This window comes from Gekko japonicus, unplaced genomic scaffold (assembly GCF_001447785.1).
Source record: "Gekko japonicus isolate JY-2015 unplaced genomic scaffold, Gekko_japonicus_V1.1 scaffold2, whole genome shotgun sequence".
Taxonomy (NCBI): domain Eukaryota; kingdom Metazoa; phylum Chordata; class Lepidosauria; order Squamata; family Gekkonidae; genus Gekko; species Gekko japonicus.
The window spans coordinates 1,308,335-1,322,507 of record NW_015175358.1 but is presented as its reverse complement, the minus strand read 5'-3'; the positions used below and the strand labels follow the sequence as shown (position 1 = coordinate 1,322,507).

The 14,173-nt window shown below is 45.1% G+C and overlaps 1 protein-coding gene across 1 annotated transcript in view; it reads left to right on the top strand.

Moving 5' to 3' along the window:
• Window positions 1-14,173, top strand: part of PLXND1 (plexin D1) — a 212,728-nt gene that overhangs the window by 63,260 nt on the left and 135,295 nt on the right. Inside the window, exons 7-8 of the mRNA XM_015425233.1 lie at window positions 24-153; window positions 12,158-12,335. Coding sequence (XP_015280719.1) covers window positions 24-153; window positions 12,158-12,335 — 308 coding nt within the window. The remainder of the gene's footprint in view (window positions 1-23; window positions 154-12,157; window positions 12,336-14,173) is intronic.

Below are 14,173 nucleotides of genomic sequence, written 5' to 3'. Positions count from 1 at the left end.
TAAATCTTTGTAATCATTTTTAGGTGTTCTTTGCGGTATGAATGTGCTAATTTTGTTGAACCCAATTTCTGGATAAGTCCCAGTGGGGGAGTGAATCAGTGCCCTTCGATGACTATAATACCCCCAGAAATAAACATTGACGAGGAGAACCAGGTATGTCAAATAAGAACAGCATTGTATGCAAAACTAGAAGTCATGGATCTCATTCAGTGTGAGTCCAGTACTAGATAATTCAAAGCCACTGACATATTGCCATGTTACTATCCCTGGAAGCTGTGATATAATTGGCCTTTTAAGCACTGGTATTTAGCAATATGAGGGTTTCAGACTTATTTCTCAGTAAAGCAGCAAATCCATTCAAAAATATTTAATATTAAGCACCAAGTAAAAGCCTTGGGAGATTTTCTATGTTTGTGAGAAGTCATACTTTTAAAGCCGCTGCAGTTCTCAGATGAATAAGAAAGAGCTGTCTGATATACCATAAAAAGCCATGCTAAGAACAAGACCAAGCATAAATAGTAGGTGGGCTTAAAACTTGATTACAAAAGAATAACTGGCTTGAACTATGAAAATGGAAGACTATAGTTTCAAAATTCAGCAATAGATAAAAGTTTCATCATTTTTCAGTGCTCAGAATGGTCTGTAATTTTTATGCAGTCTATTTTCAATGTAATTTTTCAAGATTTCTTTTTAGTGAAAAAGGTTGAAAAGTTTCAGTCTTTAAAAAAATGCCATCATGCAGTTTTGAGAGTGATCATTTGAGCTTTGTTTGCATGCTGTTCTATTAACACAGCCAGTAAAAGGAAGTTAACAAAGAAAATAGACCAAAAGCCAGGAAGAGAAACTAAGTGAGTCACTTTCTCAAGTATCACTTCTGATCTCACATCTTATTAAGATGCCACAAAATCAGTATTGTGATACCTTTCATTGGATCAAATTTTGTGCATGCTTTTAAGTCTTGCAGGGCCCTTTCTCTTTTGGCTGACTTGTAGGGAATTATTCTGAGCAAAGTTTGGGTGGACCAGAGATCATCACTATATAAGAATTTTGTTTGTCTTCTAGAAATAAAAATCTTCCCATGAGATAGAGGATTAGTTTAATGTGAGAGCCATTGAAGGACATAACAGTTTCTCTTAGAAACCACCATCCCTTGGGATGCTGAAGCAACTAAATGAGTAACATTAAAAAAAATTAAACCACCAAAAATGCATATTTTGAAGGTTCTTTTCTAGGACTGGAGAGTTATTTTTTTCTTTAACAGAACAGACTTGGCCTTTCAGCAACATTACCTGAACAAAAACGTTTCAGATTAATACATGGTGCCTTCCATGATGAAATTCTTTCTTGGTGCTTTCTCCATTACAGCAGAATTGTCTTCCATTAGTAGTGCCAGTGTGGTGCTGTGAATTAAATTCTGTAACCAGTTCTTGAACTTATAGAACAGTATTATTTTTGTGTCCTTCTGTTCATCCAATATATATAGAAGCCCAATGTATTGGTACTTTCCGGTTTTCCCATTAGCTGTGCTGTGTGCTCCATCAGTCATTGGCCCATCAACCACCACTCAAGAGTACTTGTGTGTCATTGGCTGGGTGCTGGGTGGGTCTGCTCCTCTCCCCCACCAACTGCCAGCCTGCCCACTTTCCTGACAGAATAAACTGCCAAAACAGCTGTCTTTCCTGATGAAGACACTTCTCCTGCTTGGCTCCTGTGGGGTTAACATTTCCTTTAGTGGCTGTTGCTAGGCAACCAAGCTTGGTTCTGTTAGTAAAAAGGCAAAGGCAGGAGGCCCATTCCAGGCCTACTTGGTGGGGAACTCATTGGGGCCAGTCCTGACTAGGGTTGCCAGCTTGAGGTTGGGAAATTCCTGGAGATTTTGTGGTGGAGTCATTGTACCGACAGGTACAATGCCATAGACTTCATCCTCCAAACCAGCCACTTCCTCCTGGGGAACCATTACTGCCAAGCTCCAGGTGAGGGCTGGAGATCACTCAGAATTACAACCAATGTTCCCTCTAAGTTCTGGAGTCTTGTGAGCAAAAATTCTACTTTGTGAGCTACTGGCATTAAAGTTGTGAGCGAGCCATTTGCCTACTGCATAAATTAGTTTGCTCTGGAGCCATCCTTCCTGAGCTAAGACCAAAATGTGTGAGCCAGAGGCTAACAAATTGTGAGCTAGCTCACACTAACTCATCTTAGAGGGAACACTGCTTACAACTACTCTCCAGATGGCAGAGATCAGTTCCTCTGGAGAAAATGGCTGCTTTTCAGGGTGGACTCTGTATTATTATACCCTGCTGAGGTAACTTCCCTCCTGCTTGGGTCCCCACTGTGGAGAAAGACTGTAATTTTCCTAGGTAGAGGCTGCAGGTGTGTGGGAGGGGGGGAGATGGAAAGCTGAAGTCAGAGGGGCAGATAAAGGTAGGTTGATGGTTGGCTGGGAAGGAGATAGGATTGCCAACTCCAGGTTGGGAAATTCCTGGAGATTTGAGGGATGGAGGCTGGAGAGGATGGAGTTTGAGGAGGGGTGGGACCTCAGAGAGGTACAATGCCATGGACCCCCACCCTCCAAACCAGCTGTTGCCTCCTGGGAATCCACTGTTGCCAATCTCCAGATGAGGGCTGGAAATCACTCAGAATTACAACTGCAGATGGCAGAGATCAGTTCCCCCAGAGAAAATGGTGGACTCTGTGTCATTATACCCTGCTGAGGTCACCACAGCAAATTGACACTGAGTGCCCAAGGCCAGGGCACCCACCTAGAGCCTATTTCTAGAGCTCATTGTATTTATTTCCACAACGAACCTTATTCTTAGTCTGCTATAAGCCACTGCTTAACTGATTAAGTATCAGGGCAGACTTCCTGTATGATGTACTGATTTGGGTGTCAAAGCAGGACCTGGGAGACTGGAGTTGAAATTCCTGCCCTACTGAGAAGTTTACTAGGCCCAGCTTGGCCCAGTCACTCTCTTGGCCTAAACTACCTCACCGTGTTGTTGTGAGTATAAAGTGTGAAGGAAAGAACCATGTGTGCTGACCCGAGCTCCTGCAGTAAAATCTGAAAATTGGACTAGGAACTAGTCTTCCATGGATGTTTGCTGGACGACCTTGATCACACATTCTCAGGACAACGATATAAGCCACTTTGGGTCTCCAGGGGGAAATAGTATAAATATAGTAAGTAAATAAGTGTATTGACCTTTTATAAAGCAATCAGTTCAACCCATCATTCCAGCCTACATTCATTTTATTTTCTTTTTAGCACATAAGTAAGCTTCTTTTCTTTTTAACCAAAACTAGCCTGACTACTGAATTTTTTTGTGCATTCTGCACTTGGTCTGAAACTGCTTATTAAGGCTGTACTTTGAGAAAACCAGGGTATCTTCTTTGTGATCTCTGTGCAGTCCCACACATGGGTACTGCACCTGTGCATGAACCGGACCTCAGAGAACTACAAAAGCTAGCCTCTGGTGTTTGGTGTGCTCTTTTACTGCGCTCTGGGGAGCAGGTATCGACTGTGCGTGCTTGGAGTGGGGAAAGAGTGCCCTCCCACTCAGTTTCTTCCTGACCGCCATGCTGTTCAGATTTACCTCACTGCATTCCTCTCTTGAGCTACCCTCTTTTGCAACTATTTGCCATCAGACTTCAATGAATCTGATCCTGCACCCCAAGACAGGCCTTCATCATGGGACCATGAACCACTTTGTCTGTTGCATTGGTCCTAACCATCCCAGAGCCGTTCTCGATCCCGTAGCCGGCATCACCTATGCCCTGGATTCCTACATGGTGCACTATAGAGGGCATCCAAGATACTTGTTGGATTCCAGATCACCCTCTCCATAGCTATCTAGGACACTATCGGTCCCAGTCTCCATCCCAATCTTCTTATTGGCCTTGGGAATGATATTCTCGACCTTTCTCACCTCATTGCCCGGAGGATTTTTCCACCCATTCCACTCACTTTCCGAAGCCATTGATCCTCGGTCCTCGTATTACGTCCATTATTATATGGCCACCTGAGGACCCCCCTGCTTCTTTGATTTCTGCTCTTCCCAGGCCTCCATCTCTTCTTGCCTCTCAATCGACAGTCTCTGGTCCCATTGGAAGAACCTCCTGTTTCCACCTCGGAACCATCAGATGTTGACACCGACAGTTCGGACTCGGATGCAGATGCTACCTTCCATACTTTGCCTGACTCAAATATTGCCCATCTTTGCTCATTCTCTCTGTCTGAAGGCTCCAAATTGTATCTTGAGTTAGTGATGCGCATGGTGGCTGCTCTAAACATCCAGCTCATCAGTGATCCCCTGAAGGTTACAGATCTTGTTCACAAGCTAGTTCAATCCAATCTCCCACCAGCATCATTATTAGCCATGCTCCCTGTGCACCTGGAAGCTCTCTGAGAAGCATGGGACAAACTGGCCTCTATCCCACTGGCGTCAAAATGCTTTGAATCCCTCTATTGGGTCCAACCCTTGGATTCAAAGTTTCTTTTCTCGCATCTGGACCCCAACTCCATGATAGTCCATTCAACCATGAAGTCCAAGCAGACTCATCATCCTGCACCTCCGGACCATGAAGATTGGAAGCTGGACACTCTGGGGCACAAAATGTATTCAATCACAACAATCACAGCCAAAATACACAGTTATCTGGCATACCTCTCAACGTACTCCTTCTACCTAGCGAACCAGCTTTCCTCTCTGGCTCTAGAGCTGCCCAAGACTTCTCAGAAGACTGCCACTACCCTCCTCAATGCAGCTACATGCTTGCTGCTCATCTAAGGCCTTGGCCACCTCCATCTCCCTCAGGAGACATGCCTGGCTACACTTCACCTCTCTACAACCTGACATTAAGTCGAAGGTGGAGGATTTGCCCTTTGATGGTGAGGACCTGTTCCATGCAACCACAGATGAGCTCCTTACCTATGTGAATGACAGTTGCAAGAGAGCGAGAAATTTGGCGGTCTCACAGTCTTTCTAGCAACGTAACCCCAAACTGAAACCTTTGAAACAAAACTTCTTCAAGCACTCACAGTCCCCTCGCCAATTGGATTACTGGAAGCATGAAGGCCCTGCTGTCAAACAACCTTACCAGCAGAAACCCAAGCCACCTTCTTTTAAAAAGTTGACACCTCAATCCAAACAGTCTCTTTGACTCTCCTCTGACTCATGATTCCCCCACCCCCGGCCATCACCCCAGTACCAGACTGCATCCTTTTCTCTTGGCCTGAGAATCTATCACCATGGACACCTGGCTTCCCACCATTGTTCAGGTGGGGTATGCTGCCAAGTTTCTTTCAAACCCACAGGCCCCTCGTTTTATGGCAACACCCCCATCCCACTTTCAACATGATGAGGTTCAAGCCCTCCCTGCCAAGGGAGCCATAGAACTTGTCCCCACATATCAACATTGCCAGGGATTCTACTCCGGCTAATTCATAGTACCAAAGCAAGATGGGGGCAGACACCTCCGGCTAATTCATAGTACCAAAGCGAGATGGGGGCAGACATCCGAGCCAGGAGCCAGAAGACCATCAAAAGGACCCACCACCAAGGGTGCTGGTAGGCATTCCCACCCCAACACTAGATGTGGCCCAAGTTAGGATTGCAGTTCTTAGAGCGCAAGACATGTGAACTGCCCAGAGACACCCCCCCCGGGGGTTAGGGCGGTATATCAAGTCTAAAATTAAATAAATAAAATAAATAATGGACCTGCAACAACTCAGCCATAACATTCCTTGCAAGAAATTTTGGATGATCACTCTGCAAGCCATTCTTCTGCTGATCTCCGAGAATGGTTGGCTAGCATCTCTAGACCTCCAGGATGCTTACTTTCACATCGCCAGTCAGCCACAACATTGTCACTTCCTGAGGTTCACAGTGGGCTCAGACCACTACCGACATCAAGTACTCCCCTTCAGTCTCTCCATGGTACCAAGAGTATGCATGGTGTATGGCGGTGGGAATCACCATTTCCCCCTACATCAATGATTGGCTGTTTGTCTCCAAATCCCTGCAGCAACTTCACTAGGACATTTCCACCACTCTCCAACTCTTGGCTTCTCTAGGCCTCTGTGTGAACCTCTGTTGTGGGCCAGTCTGCTTTAACTGAAGAGCACTCAGCTGATGCTGATAACAGCCCCGCCAGCACCTCTGAGGCTCAGCCAGCTGATGCTGCTAATGACCCTGAGATGGCAGAGGCAGGTCCTAGTGGCCAAGTTGATGAAGACAGCAGGCACTCCAGCCCCATGAACACTGGGAACACGGAAGAGACAACCCAAGATCGTGGGGAAACTTTACATGTTGCCTCACTTCCTCAGTCCCCGGAGCCAGGGGAACGCAGGAGGAGGCAGGCATGCTTGGAGCTCCTTGAGAGGAGGCAGGGCGCACGCCTTGCTGCCCGGCAACTGCCAGATCAAGAGGAACACCTGGGGTTAATGGACAGCGCTCCTGCAAGCAACAAGACCCAGCTTTGAGCTGCTGATCAAAGGACGGGGCTGAAAGAATGAAGGTGTGGGAGCAACATGTTCTCTCTCTGAAGATGTGCCTCCATGCCACCCTGACCTGTTTCTGGCTGCTATTCCTGAACCTTTGGCCTTGACCCCGGACCTGCTTGACAATGCCTCTCAGACCTGCTTGAACCCTGCTTCTTGGACCCTCGGCTGGCTTCCTTTGTGTATGACCCTTGGACTGAACTCTTGACTCAGGCTTCTGGTTAGTGATTCTGCCTCATCCCCTTGGTCTTGGCTCAGTCTGCCCTGACCCAGGACAACCTCACAAAATCCCACCTGCTCCCTGTTCAGGACCTACAATTCATAGGGGCCATGATTTGCACCACTCAATGTCATGCTTTTCTTCTGGCAGACAGAGCCTTGCATCTCCACTCCTTGGCACTGAGTATCATCTCCTCACCCATGTGACCTGCCCTGATACTGCAGCGCCTCCTGGGGCTGATGGTCAGCCCCCCTTTGTGGTACCCTTTACCAAACTACACATGCAGCCTCTTCAACTTTGGTTCATCTGTATCTTCAAGCCTCTTTTTCACCACCAAATGGCCCTCCTCATGGTTCCCCCCAAGTCGTCCTGACTATCCAGTGGTGGACCCTAGAGGACAATCTGCTCTGTGGGATGCCATTCCAGTTGTCACCTCTGGACATTGTCCTTACAACTGATACCTCTCTGTGGGTTTGGGGAGCCCACTGCGGGGCACTTATGGCTCAGGGCCAGTGGTCAATGTCAGAACAGACTCTGCACATTGATTGACTGAAGCTTATGGTGGTTCATTGCGCCCTCCACTCCTTCCTCCCTTCTCTGCACGGCCTGCATGCCCAGGCCACCACCGAAGACATTGCAACCATTTATTATGTCAACAAGTAGGACAGAATGGTATCTGTGAAAATTTGCAGGAGAGCGCTAACCTTTTGGTACTGGTGCAGGGCTCAGAACACGCACCTCACAGCTGTTCATCTGCCAGGTATCCAGATCTCCGAAGCAGACACTCTAAGTTGGACATGATCAAACGAGCACAAGTGGTCATTGAATCCCAAATACCTGTGGCCCATCTTCCATGCTTTTAGGTGTCCCCAGATAGATGTTTTTGCTACCAAGGACAATGCAAAGTGTCCAACATTCTACAGCCAAGGTCCTCTGACTGGAGTCTCATGGGGAGATGTCTTCCTGCACCAATGGACAGGGTCTCTGCATTACCTGTTTTCCCCATTTCCGCTTATCACCAGAATGATTCAGAAACTTATTAATGACCATTCAGACTGCATTCTGGTGATTTCCTGATGGCCACGACAACTGTGGATTGCTAGTCTACTACGACTGTCTTGAGCGATTTACCTGCACCTCCCCCTGGTGCCAGACCTCCTCTCTCAACATTATGGCCAGGTCCTGCACCACAATCTGAACTTTTTCAGATTGATTGCATGGTGAACCTCACCGTGAACCTCCTGCCTGAAGTCTGACACATTCTGCTGAATGCCCAGAAGCTGGCTACTTGCCATTCTTACCTGGCAAAGTGGTGACATTTCACAACCTATGCTGCTAGCCACTATTTGAACCCACAGACCGCTCCTCTCCTGGACATCCTGTCTTATTTGGTCTCTCTTCATGTATCGGAACTCGGCTATTCCTTGCTGAAGGTGAATCTTTCTGCAATTTCTGCTTTTTATCAGTTTGTAGATGGGAGAACTGTTTTCTCCCACCATGTTTCCAAATCATTTTGGAAGGGTATGCTTCAGTTGCACACTCCAGTTAAACCCATAGTTCCAGCATGGAATCTGTCACTCATCCTCTCGAAGCTCATGGGCAAGCCATTCGAGCCCCTTGCGACCATGTCTTTGCATCTTCTCTCCTGGAAGATGGTGTTTTGGTGGATATCACATTGGTGAAGATGGCGAGTGACCTCTGTGCTCTGCACTACAATCCAACATACACCATTTTTCACAAGAACAAAGTAGTCCTTCACTCTGACCTCACGTTTCTTCTGAAGGTTGTCTCCCCTTTCCACCTTTCTCAGTCCACAGTTCTGCCCATGTTTTTTCCAAATCCTGCTGACGACAGTCAGAGGGCATTTCACACCTTGGATGTCTGCAGGGTGCTGTCCTTCTACCTATCCAGGACTAGCTCATTTCGGAAAGATTGTTTGTGACCTACAGCAAGCCTCGCCTGGGACACTAACTTTCCCCCCAGTGGCTTGCTAAGTAGATAACTGCAGAGATTACACTTTGTTACAAACTCTTGAAGGAGCCTTTACTTGTTTCATTGAAGACCCATTTCATGAGGGCTGTCTCTATGTCATCAGCCTTCCTTGAAGGTGTTCCCCTGGAGGACATCTGCTGCCTGGTCCTACCTGGTCCTACCTGGTCCTACCAGTCCACCTTTGTGATGCATTATGCCCTCGACATCAGAACAAGGTGAGATGCATCCTTTGGGCAGTAGGTGCTATGGTCCATCTTCCACTGATGCCTGCATTCCTTCCTCTACCCTGGTAGGCCCCTGCAGGTAATCTTCTGTAAGTGTTCATTTCCTTTCCCATTGCACTATTGGACTGCCAGCACCCTCCATTGATGTGTTGGAGCTCACTAATCACCCATGTGTGGGACAGCAGAGAGACCACGAAGAAGATTAACAGGATACTTACCTGTAACTGATGATCTCGGAGTGGTCATCTGTGCAGTCACACATACCTACTGCTGGCATCTCTCGCTTGTCTCTCTTTACTTGGTGGGACTTGTCAGTGGCGGCTGGAAGAAACTGAGTGGGGGGACACTCCAGGCATATCCACCTGCTCCCCAGAGCATGAGGAATGAGTGTGCCAAATGCCAGAGGTAGTTCTCTTGTAGTTCTCTGAGGTCAGGTTCATGCACAGGCGCAGTACCCATACGTGTGACTGCACAGATGACCACTCGAAGATCATCAGTTACAGGTAAGCAACCTGTTTTTATTCTTTGCGTGTAGTTTTTTCCCCCTGTGGCTGTCTTATGCAATGTGTTAGCAGAATTCTGGGCCCTGGGTGAAACTCAGCATCCATTCTCCTAGTTTTGGAGAGAAAATCTGCATTTGGTGGCAACTTATAGACACCCAATTTTTTTCTCCCTCCCTTAGCATTCCCTCCCCCCTTTTCCTCTGACTGGAAGACAGAGACTCCTTCTAGTCTAAAGGCAGCCTAAATAGCCCAGATTAACCCAAGCTTGTGAGAGCTTGGGAACTAAGTAGGGTCGGCCATGGTTGGTACTTGGTTGGGAGACCACCAAGGAAGACTTAGGTTGCTATGCAGAGGAAGACAATGGCAAACCACTTCTACTCATCTCTTGCCTTTAAAAGCTTGTGGGGTTGCCATACATTGGCTGCAACTTGACAGCACTTTATTATTACCAATTTAACAATAAATAGATGGATTGTAAACCTTAAAATAAGTAGTTAACTAAATAAAGATTTAAGAGAAATAAACTTTCTTCCAAGTGATAATTGATTCTTTTAACTTCCATTTTCAAACTTTAGAATTATAACTGTAAAAATATAGACAGATTGGTCTGTTCTGTATGAATAAAGACACAAGTCATACTGTGACACCTTAGAGGCTTAACAGATTTGTTGCGGCATGAAACTTCTTCAGATGCACGAAGAGCGCTGAGAAGGTGGAGTGTGTGTATATTATATCCTGTTCACATGCTGTTTCATCAGCTGCTTTTTTAGTCCATTTGAAAGATATGATAAAATATCCTATTGCCCACTAAATTTATGCTACAACCCATTTGTCATATTAGTGGGGGAAAGCATGATTATAGGCACTTTATTTATTTAATGTAAAATATTAATACCCTGCTTTGTTTCCTCAAACTTTAGGCCACTAGCAAAACAGCAACACTGTAAAGACACATAGGCTTGGATCCTACGAATGAGTTCCTTGTGTGCTACTCTCTGTTGCACAGCATGCTTCCTCTCTTCTGCTAAAGTGCAAAGGCACATTGGAAACCGTTGATCTTGGTCTAGCAGAAGTTATAGCAGAAGAGGAGGTGCACTCCGTGGCAGACACTGGCATGTATGGAACTTGTCTGTAGAATCCAAGCCATTATTATTTATTTTATTTATTTATTTAACTTTCAGTTTATATACCGCTCAAACCCCGAAGGGTCTCTGAGCGGTTTACATACGATTTATTTACGATCGGTTAACCAAGTCTTGACACTCAGCTCATGTGGATGTGAGAATGCATAGAGGCCAAACCATTTGGGATTTTGTGTGCCAAGCAGGTTCTTTGGCTCATGTTCAGAAGATTTAGGCGCTGCTTGTGTCTGGAAGGACTGATGTGATATGCTTCTAGCAGCCCGCCTATCAGAGAATGTTGCCTCGTTTATATGTATTGTACACTCTGAACACTGTCTTTAAGGTAGGCTTTTTAATTCTGAAGACAAGGCTCAGAAATCATCACATCTGTTAGTTGTGTGATGATTTCTGAGCCTTGTCTTCAGATAACTTGTCTCAAGATAACTAATTTACTAACATAGAAGCAGTGCAAAGCAAGAACTCTACAAGTATATTGTCTTATTAACAAATGTAATACTAACATTTAGTTTAACTGGGATATGATCTCTCACTCTTGGGTTTTTAGTTAGTGTGGGCATCTTTTCTTTATCCATAGATGTAGTCCCTTCCCAATTTTTTTCTTTTTTGTAGTCTATTGAAAAACAATAAAAATACCCCTTCAGGGGTTTCAAAAAAGAAGAAGAAAGAAATCATCACATCTGCTTTCATGCTTTGAAACAGCACAGTGGCCTGTTCACATTTAGGGAAATGCCATCATTACTTTAAAAGGGAAATTTTCTGACCTTCATTAAATTGTATTAAACCATTCTGGGAATTTTCTGTAAAAGGGACCCAATAGGGTCTGTGGGGCTAGGGTGGGGCTTATTTACTATTCAGTGTTCCAGATCCTTTTTTGTAGTCCTATATGTATAATTTTTGTGGTCTATTTCAAACCGACCTTTGTACTAATTTATGTATATACTAGAAATAATGCCCGTTGCGGAAATAAATACAACGGGATCTAGAAAGAGGCTCTGGGAGAGTGCTCTGGCTTTGGGCAAACAGTGTCAGTTTCCTGTGGCGACCTCAGCAGGGTTTAATGACAGAGTCCACTGTTTTCTCCAGAGGGACTGATCTTTGCTAACTGAAGAGCATTTGTATGTTTGAGTTATCTGTAGCCCTCACCTGGAGAGTGGTAACCATTGTTACCCATTCTCCTCTCCCCTATGAGGTATGTTATGCAACTGAAAATCCCAACTGCCTTGCGGGGGGGGGGGAGTTTGAGGTGTGGAATGGACTGAAGTCCAATCAGCTTCCATATGCAAAAGACCAGGTTGTCGCAGCAGTTGTGGTGTGGGCGGGACCCGGGCTTTGCCTTCTGATTGGTGGCGATATATGCTGAGGAGCAGCGCCATCAGCCATACACTAAGGGAGTGCATTTTAGAATTAGAACTTTGGCACCCACTATTCAATTATATATAAGGAGAGATTTACATATAGTCATCCAGACCAAAATGATGCAAAGTGAAAAAAAAAATATTAACAACCAACTTTTCTCCCAAGCCAGCTACTCAGTATAGTTTAAAAGCCCTTTACTGTTTCCTTTTCATGTCCATGCTTAGGCCATGCTAATCCAGATACATGGGAATATTCCAAATTTGAATGGAATGAAGATGTCTTGCAATTATGGGAATGATGTCACCATTCTAGCTACTGCAGCTACTGCAGATTCTTGGAACCAGTTTGTTTATTGCAGTTTTCTTCCCAGAGAGAAATATCCAGCTTTCCCCTCCAATCAAGGTATGTAGCAGGGGAAGTATTAGCATGCTGGAAAAATTATTATTATTATTCAGTACTGTTGAGGTGATGCAGTGGCATGCTCATTGCAGTGGTTGGAGTGTCTGGCCGAGGTTCAAATCCCCACTCTGCCATAGAAGCTCACTGGGTGGCCTTGGGCCAGTCATTACCTCAGCGTAACATAGTTCCCAGGGTCGATGGTATAGGTTAAAATGGAGGAGGGGAGATTTATGTGGTAAGCCTCTTTGTGTCTCAGCTGGAAAGAAAAGCACGGTATAAATATCTACATAAATAAATAGTAGATGGAATGTATAATTAGTCAGTGTTAGGATTGCTGTTGCAATCCCACCCCTATTGTGTTTGTGTTTGAGTATAAATACTGAAGTGTGCTTTTGTAGCTTCCTTGGTTTTGACCTATATCCTATGAATTCTGCAGTAAAAATGCCAAATTCATTAAAAATTTGAAATTTTACCAAAAGAAAACCAAATCTGCAACCGTAAGGGAAGAAATTTATGAAATGTCAGGATGACAGAACTGTTTCTTGTAGATGCATGATATCAAATTTCTATCCTTGTCAAAAGGAGAAAAGCATAAGTTTTCCTTGTTCTTTATGTTGACTGCCTACTCCTACATGCCCTAACCTGTATAGCCCAGGCTAGCTCAGGCTGCTGTCACATTGGTGGCATGGCACAGTATGGTGCCATCTCAAATTTTACCAGTTCAAAGTGTAGCAGAGCTTTTCATCCAGACCACACACACTGTGGTGGGTTACCCGTGTGGCCATCCCATGGGGGAGCATCCACATTAGTGTAGTGCTTCAACCACCGGACAGGGTGTAAGAGAGGATTTTATTTAAATGCAGGCGGATGAATGCGCATATGCACAGCAACTAAAAAAACCCTCAGTGGTAGAAACAGATCTGCAAGTTCAGATGTCCCTTCTGGGTTCCTTTTGCTGCAGGAGAGTTCAGACATCGGAAACCCCAGAGGGGAACTGCTAACAATCCATTCATACCGGATTTTCCCCGGTATCTGTTTCTTCCACTTCCACTGCCAACAGTGTGGGCTGCCGATGACTGTGCCATGGGAGGCAGATATCCTCATCTGGAGGGGCCCATATATTCCGCTTGGGTAATGTCACTATAGTGCCACAAACTGCACATCTGACTGCAGTCTTGTCAGTTCTCAGAACTAAGCAAGTTCAGCCCTGGTTACTATTTGGATGGGAGACCACCAAGGCAGTCCAGGGTCTCTGCACAGAGCTAGGCAGTGGCAAACACCCTGTTAGTCTCTTGCCTTGAAAACCCCATGGGGTTGCCATAAGTCAACAAAAAGACCCCAAAACCCTCCTATATGAGCATAATTGACAGCTGAGCCTGTTCACACGGAGGGCAGGATAGAAATTGAATTAAATAAATAAAATAAAAAAACTCTGGTCATCCTCCAAGGACCTGTCTCAGGTGTCCTCACTATCTGAGGTTAGATGGATGGCAGCCTGAGAAAGCACCTTCTTGGTTGTGGTATTGAAATTTTGGAACTCACTTCCCAGAAAGATTCATCTGTCATTTGTCTGTTGTCATTTGTATTTTAAACAATGTTTCAATGTTTGCTGCCTTAAGGACTGTGATTTGAGTGGAAAAGTGGGATAAAATACTATTTATTTATTTGCTGAAATTCAACTTTCTGGTTTGAATAAGTAGTTCAGATAAGTAGTTTAAAGCTGTAGTTTTAACTAAACAGAATCCAGTGCATTTCCTGGGGGAGAGGGGAGGAATTCTGAGGAGCTTTCTCCATTGGAGAAAAAAACAGCAGTTTTGATCACGTTTTTTTCCTTCAAGAAT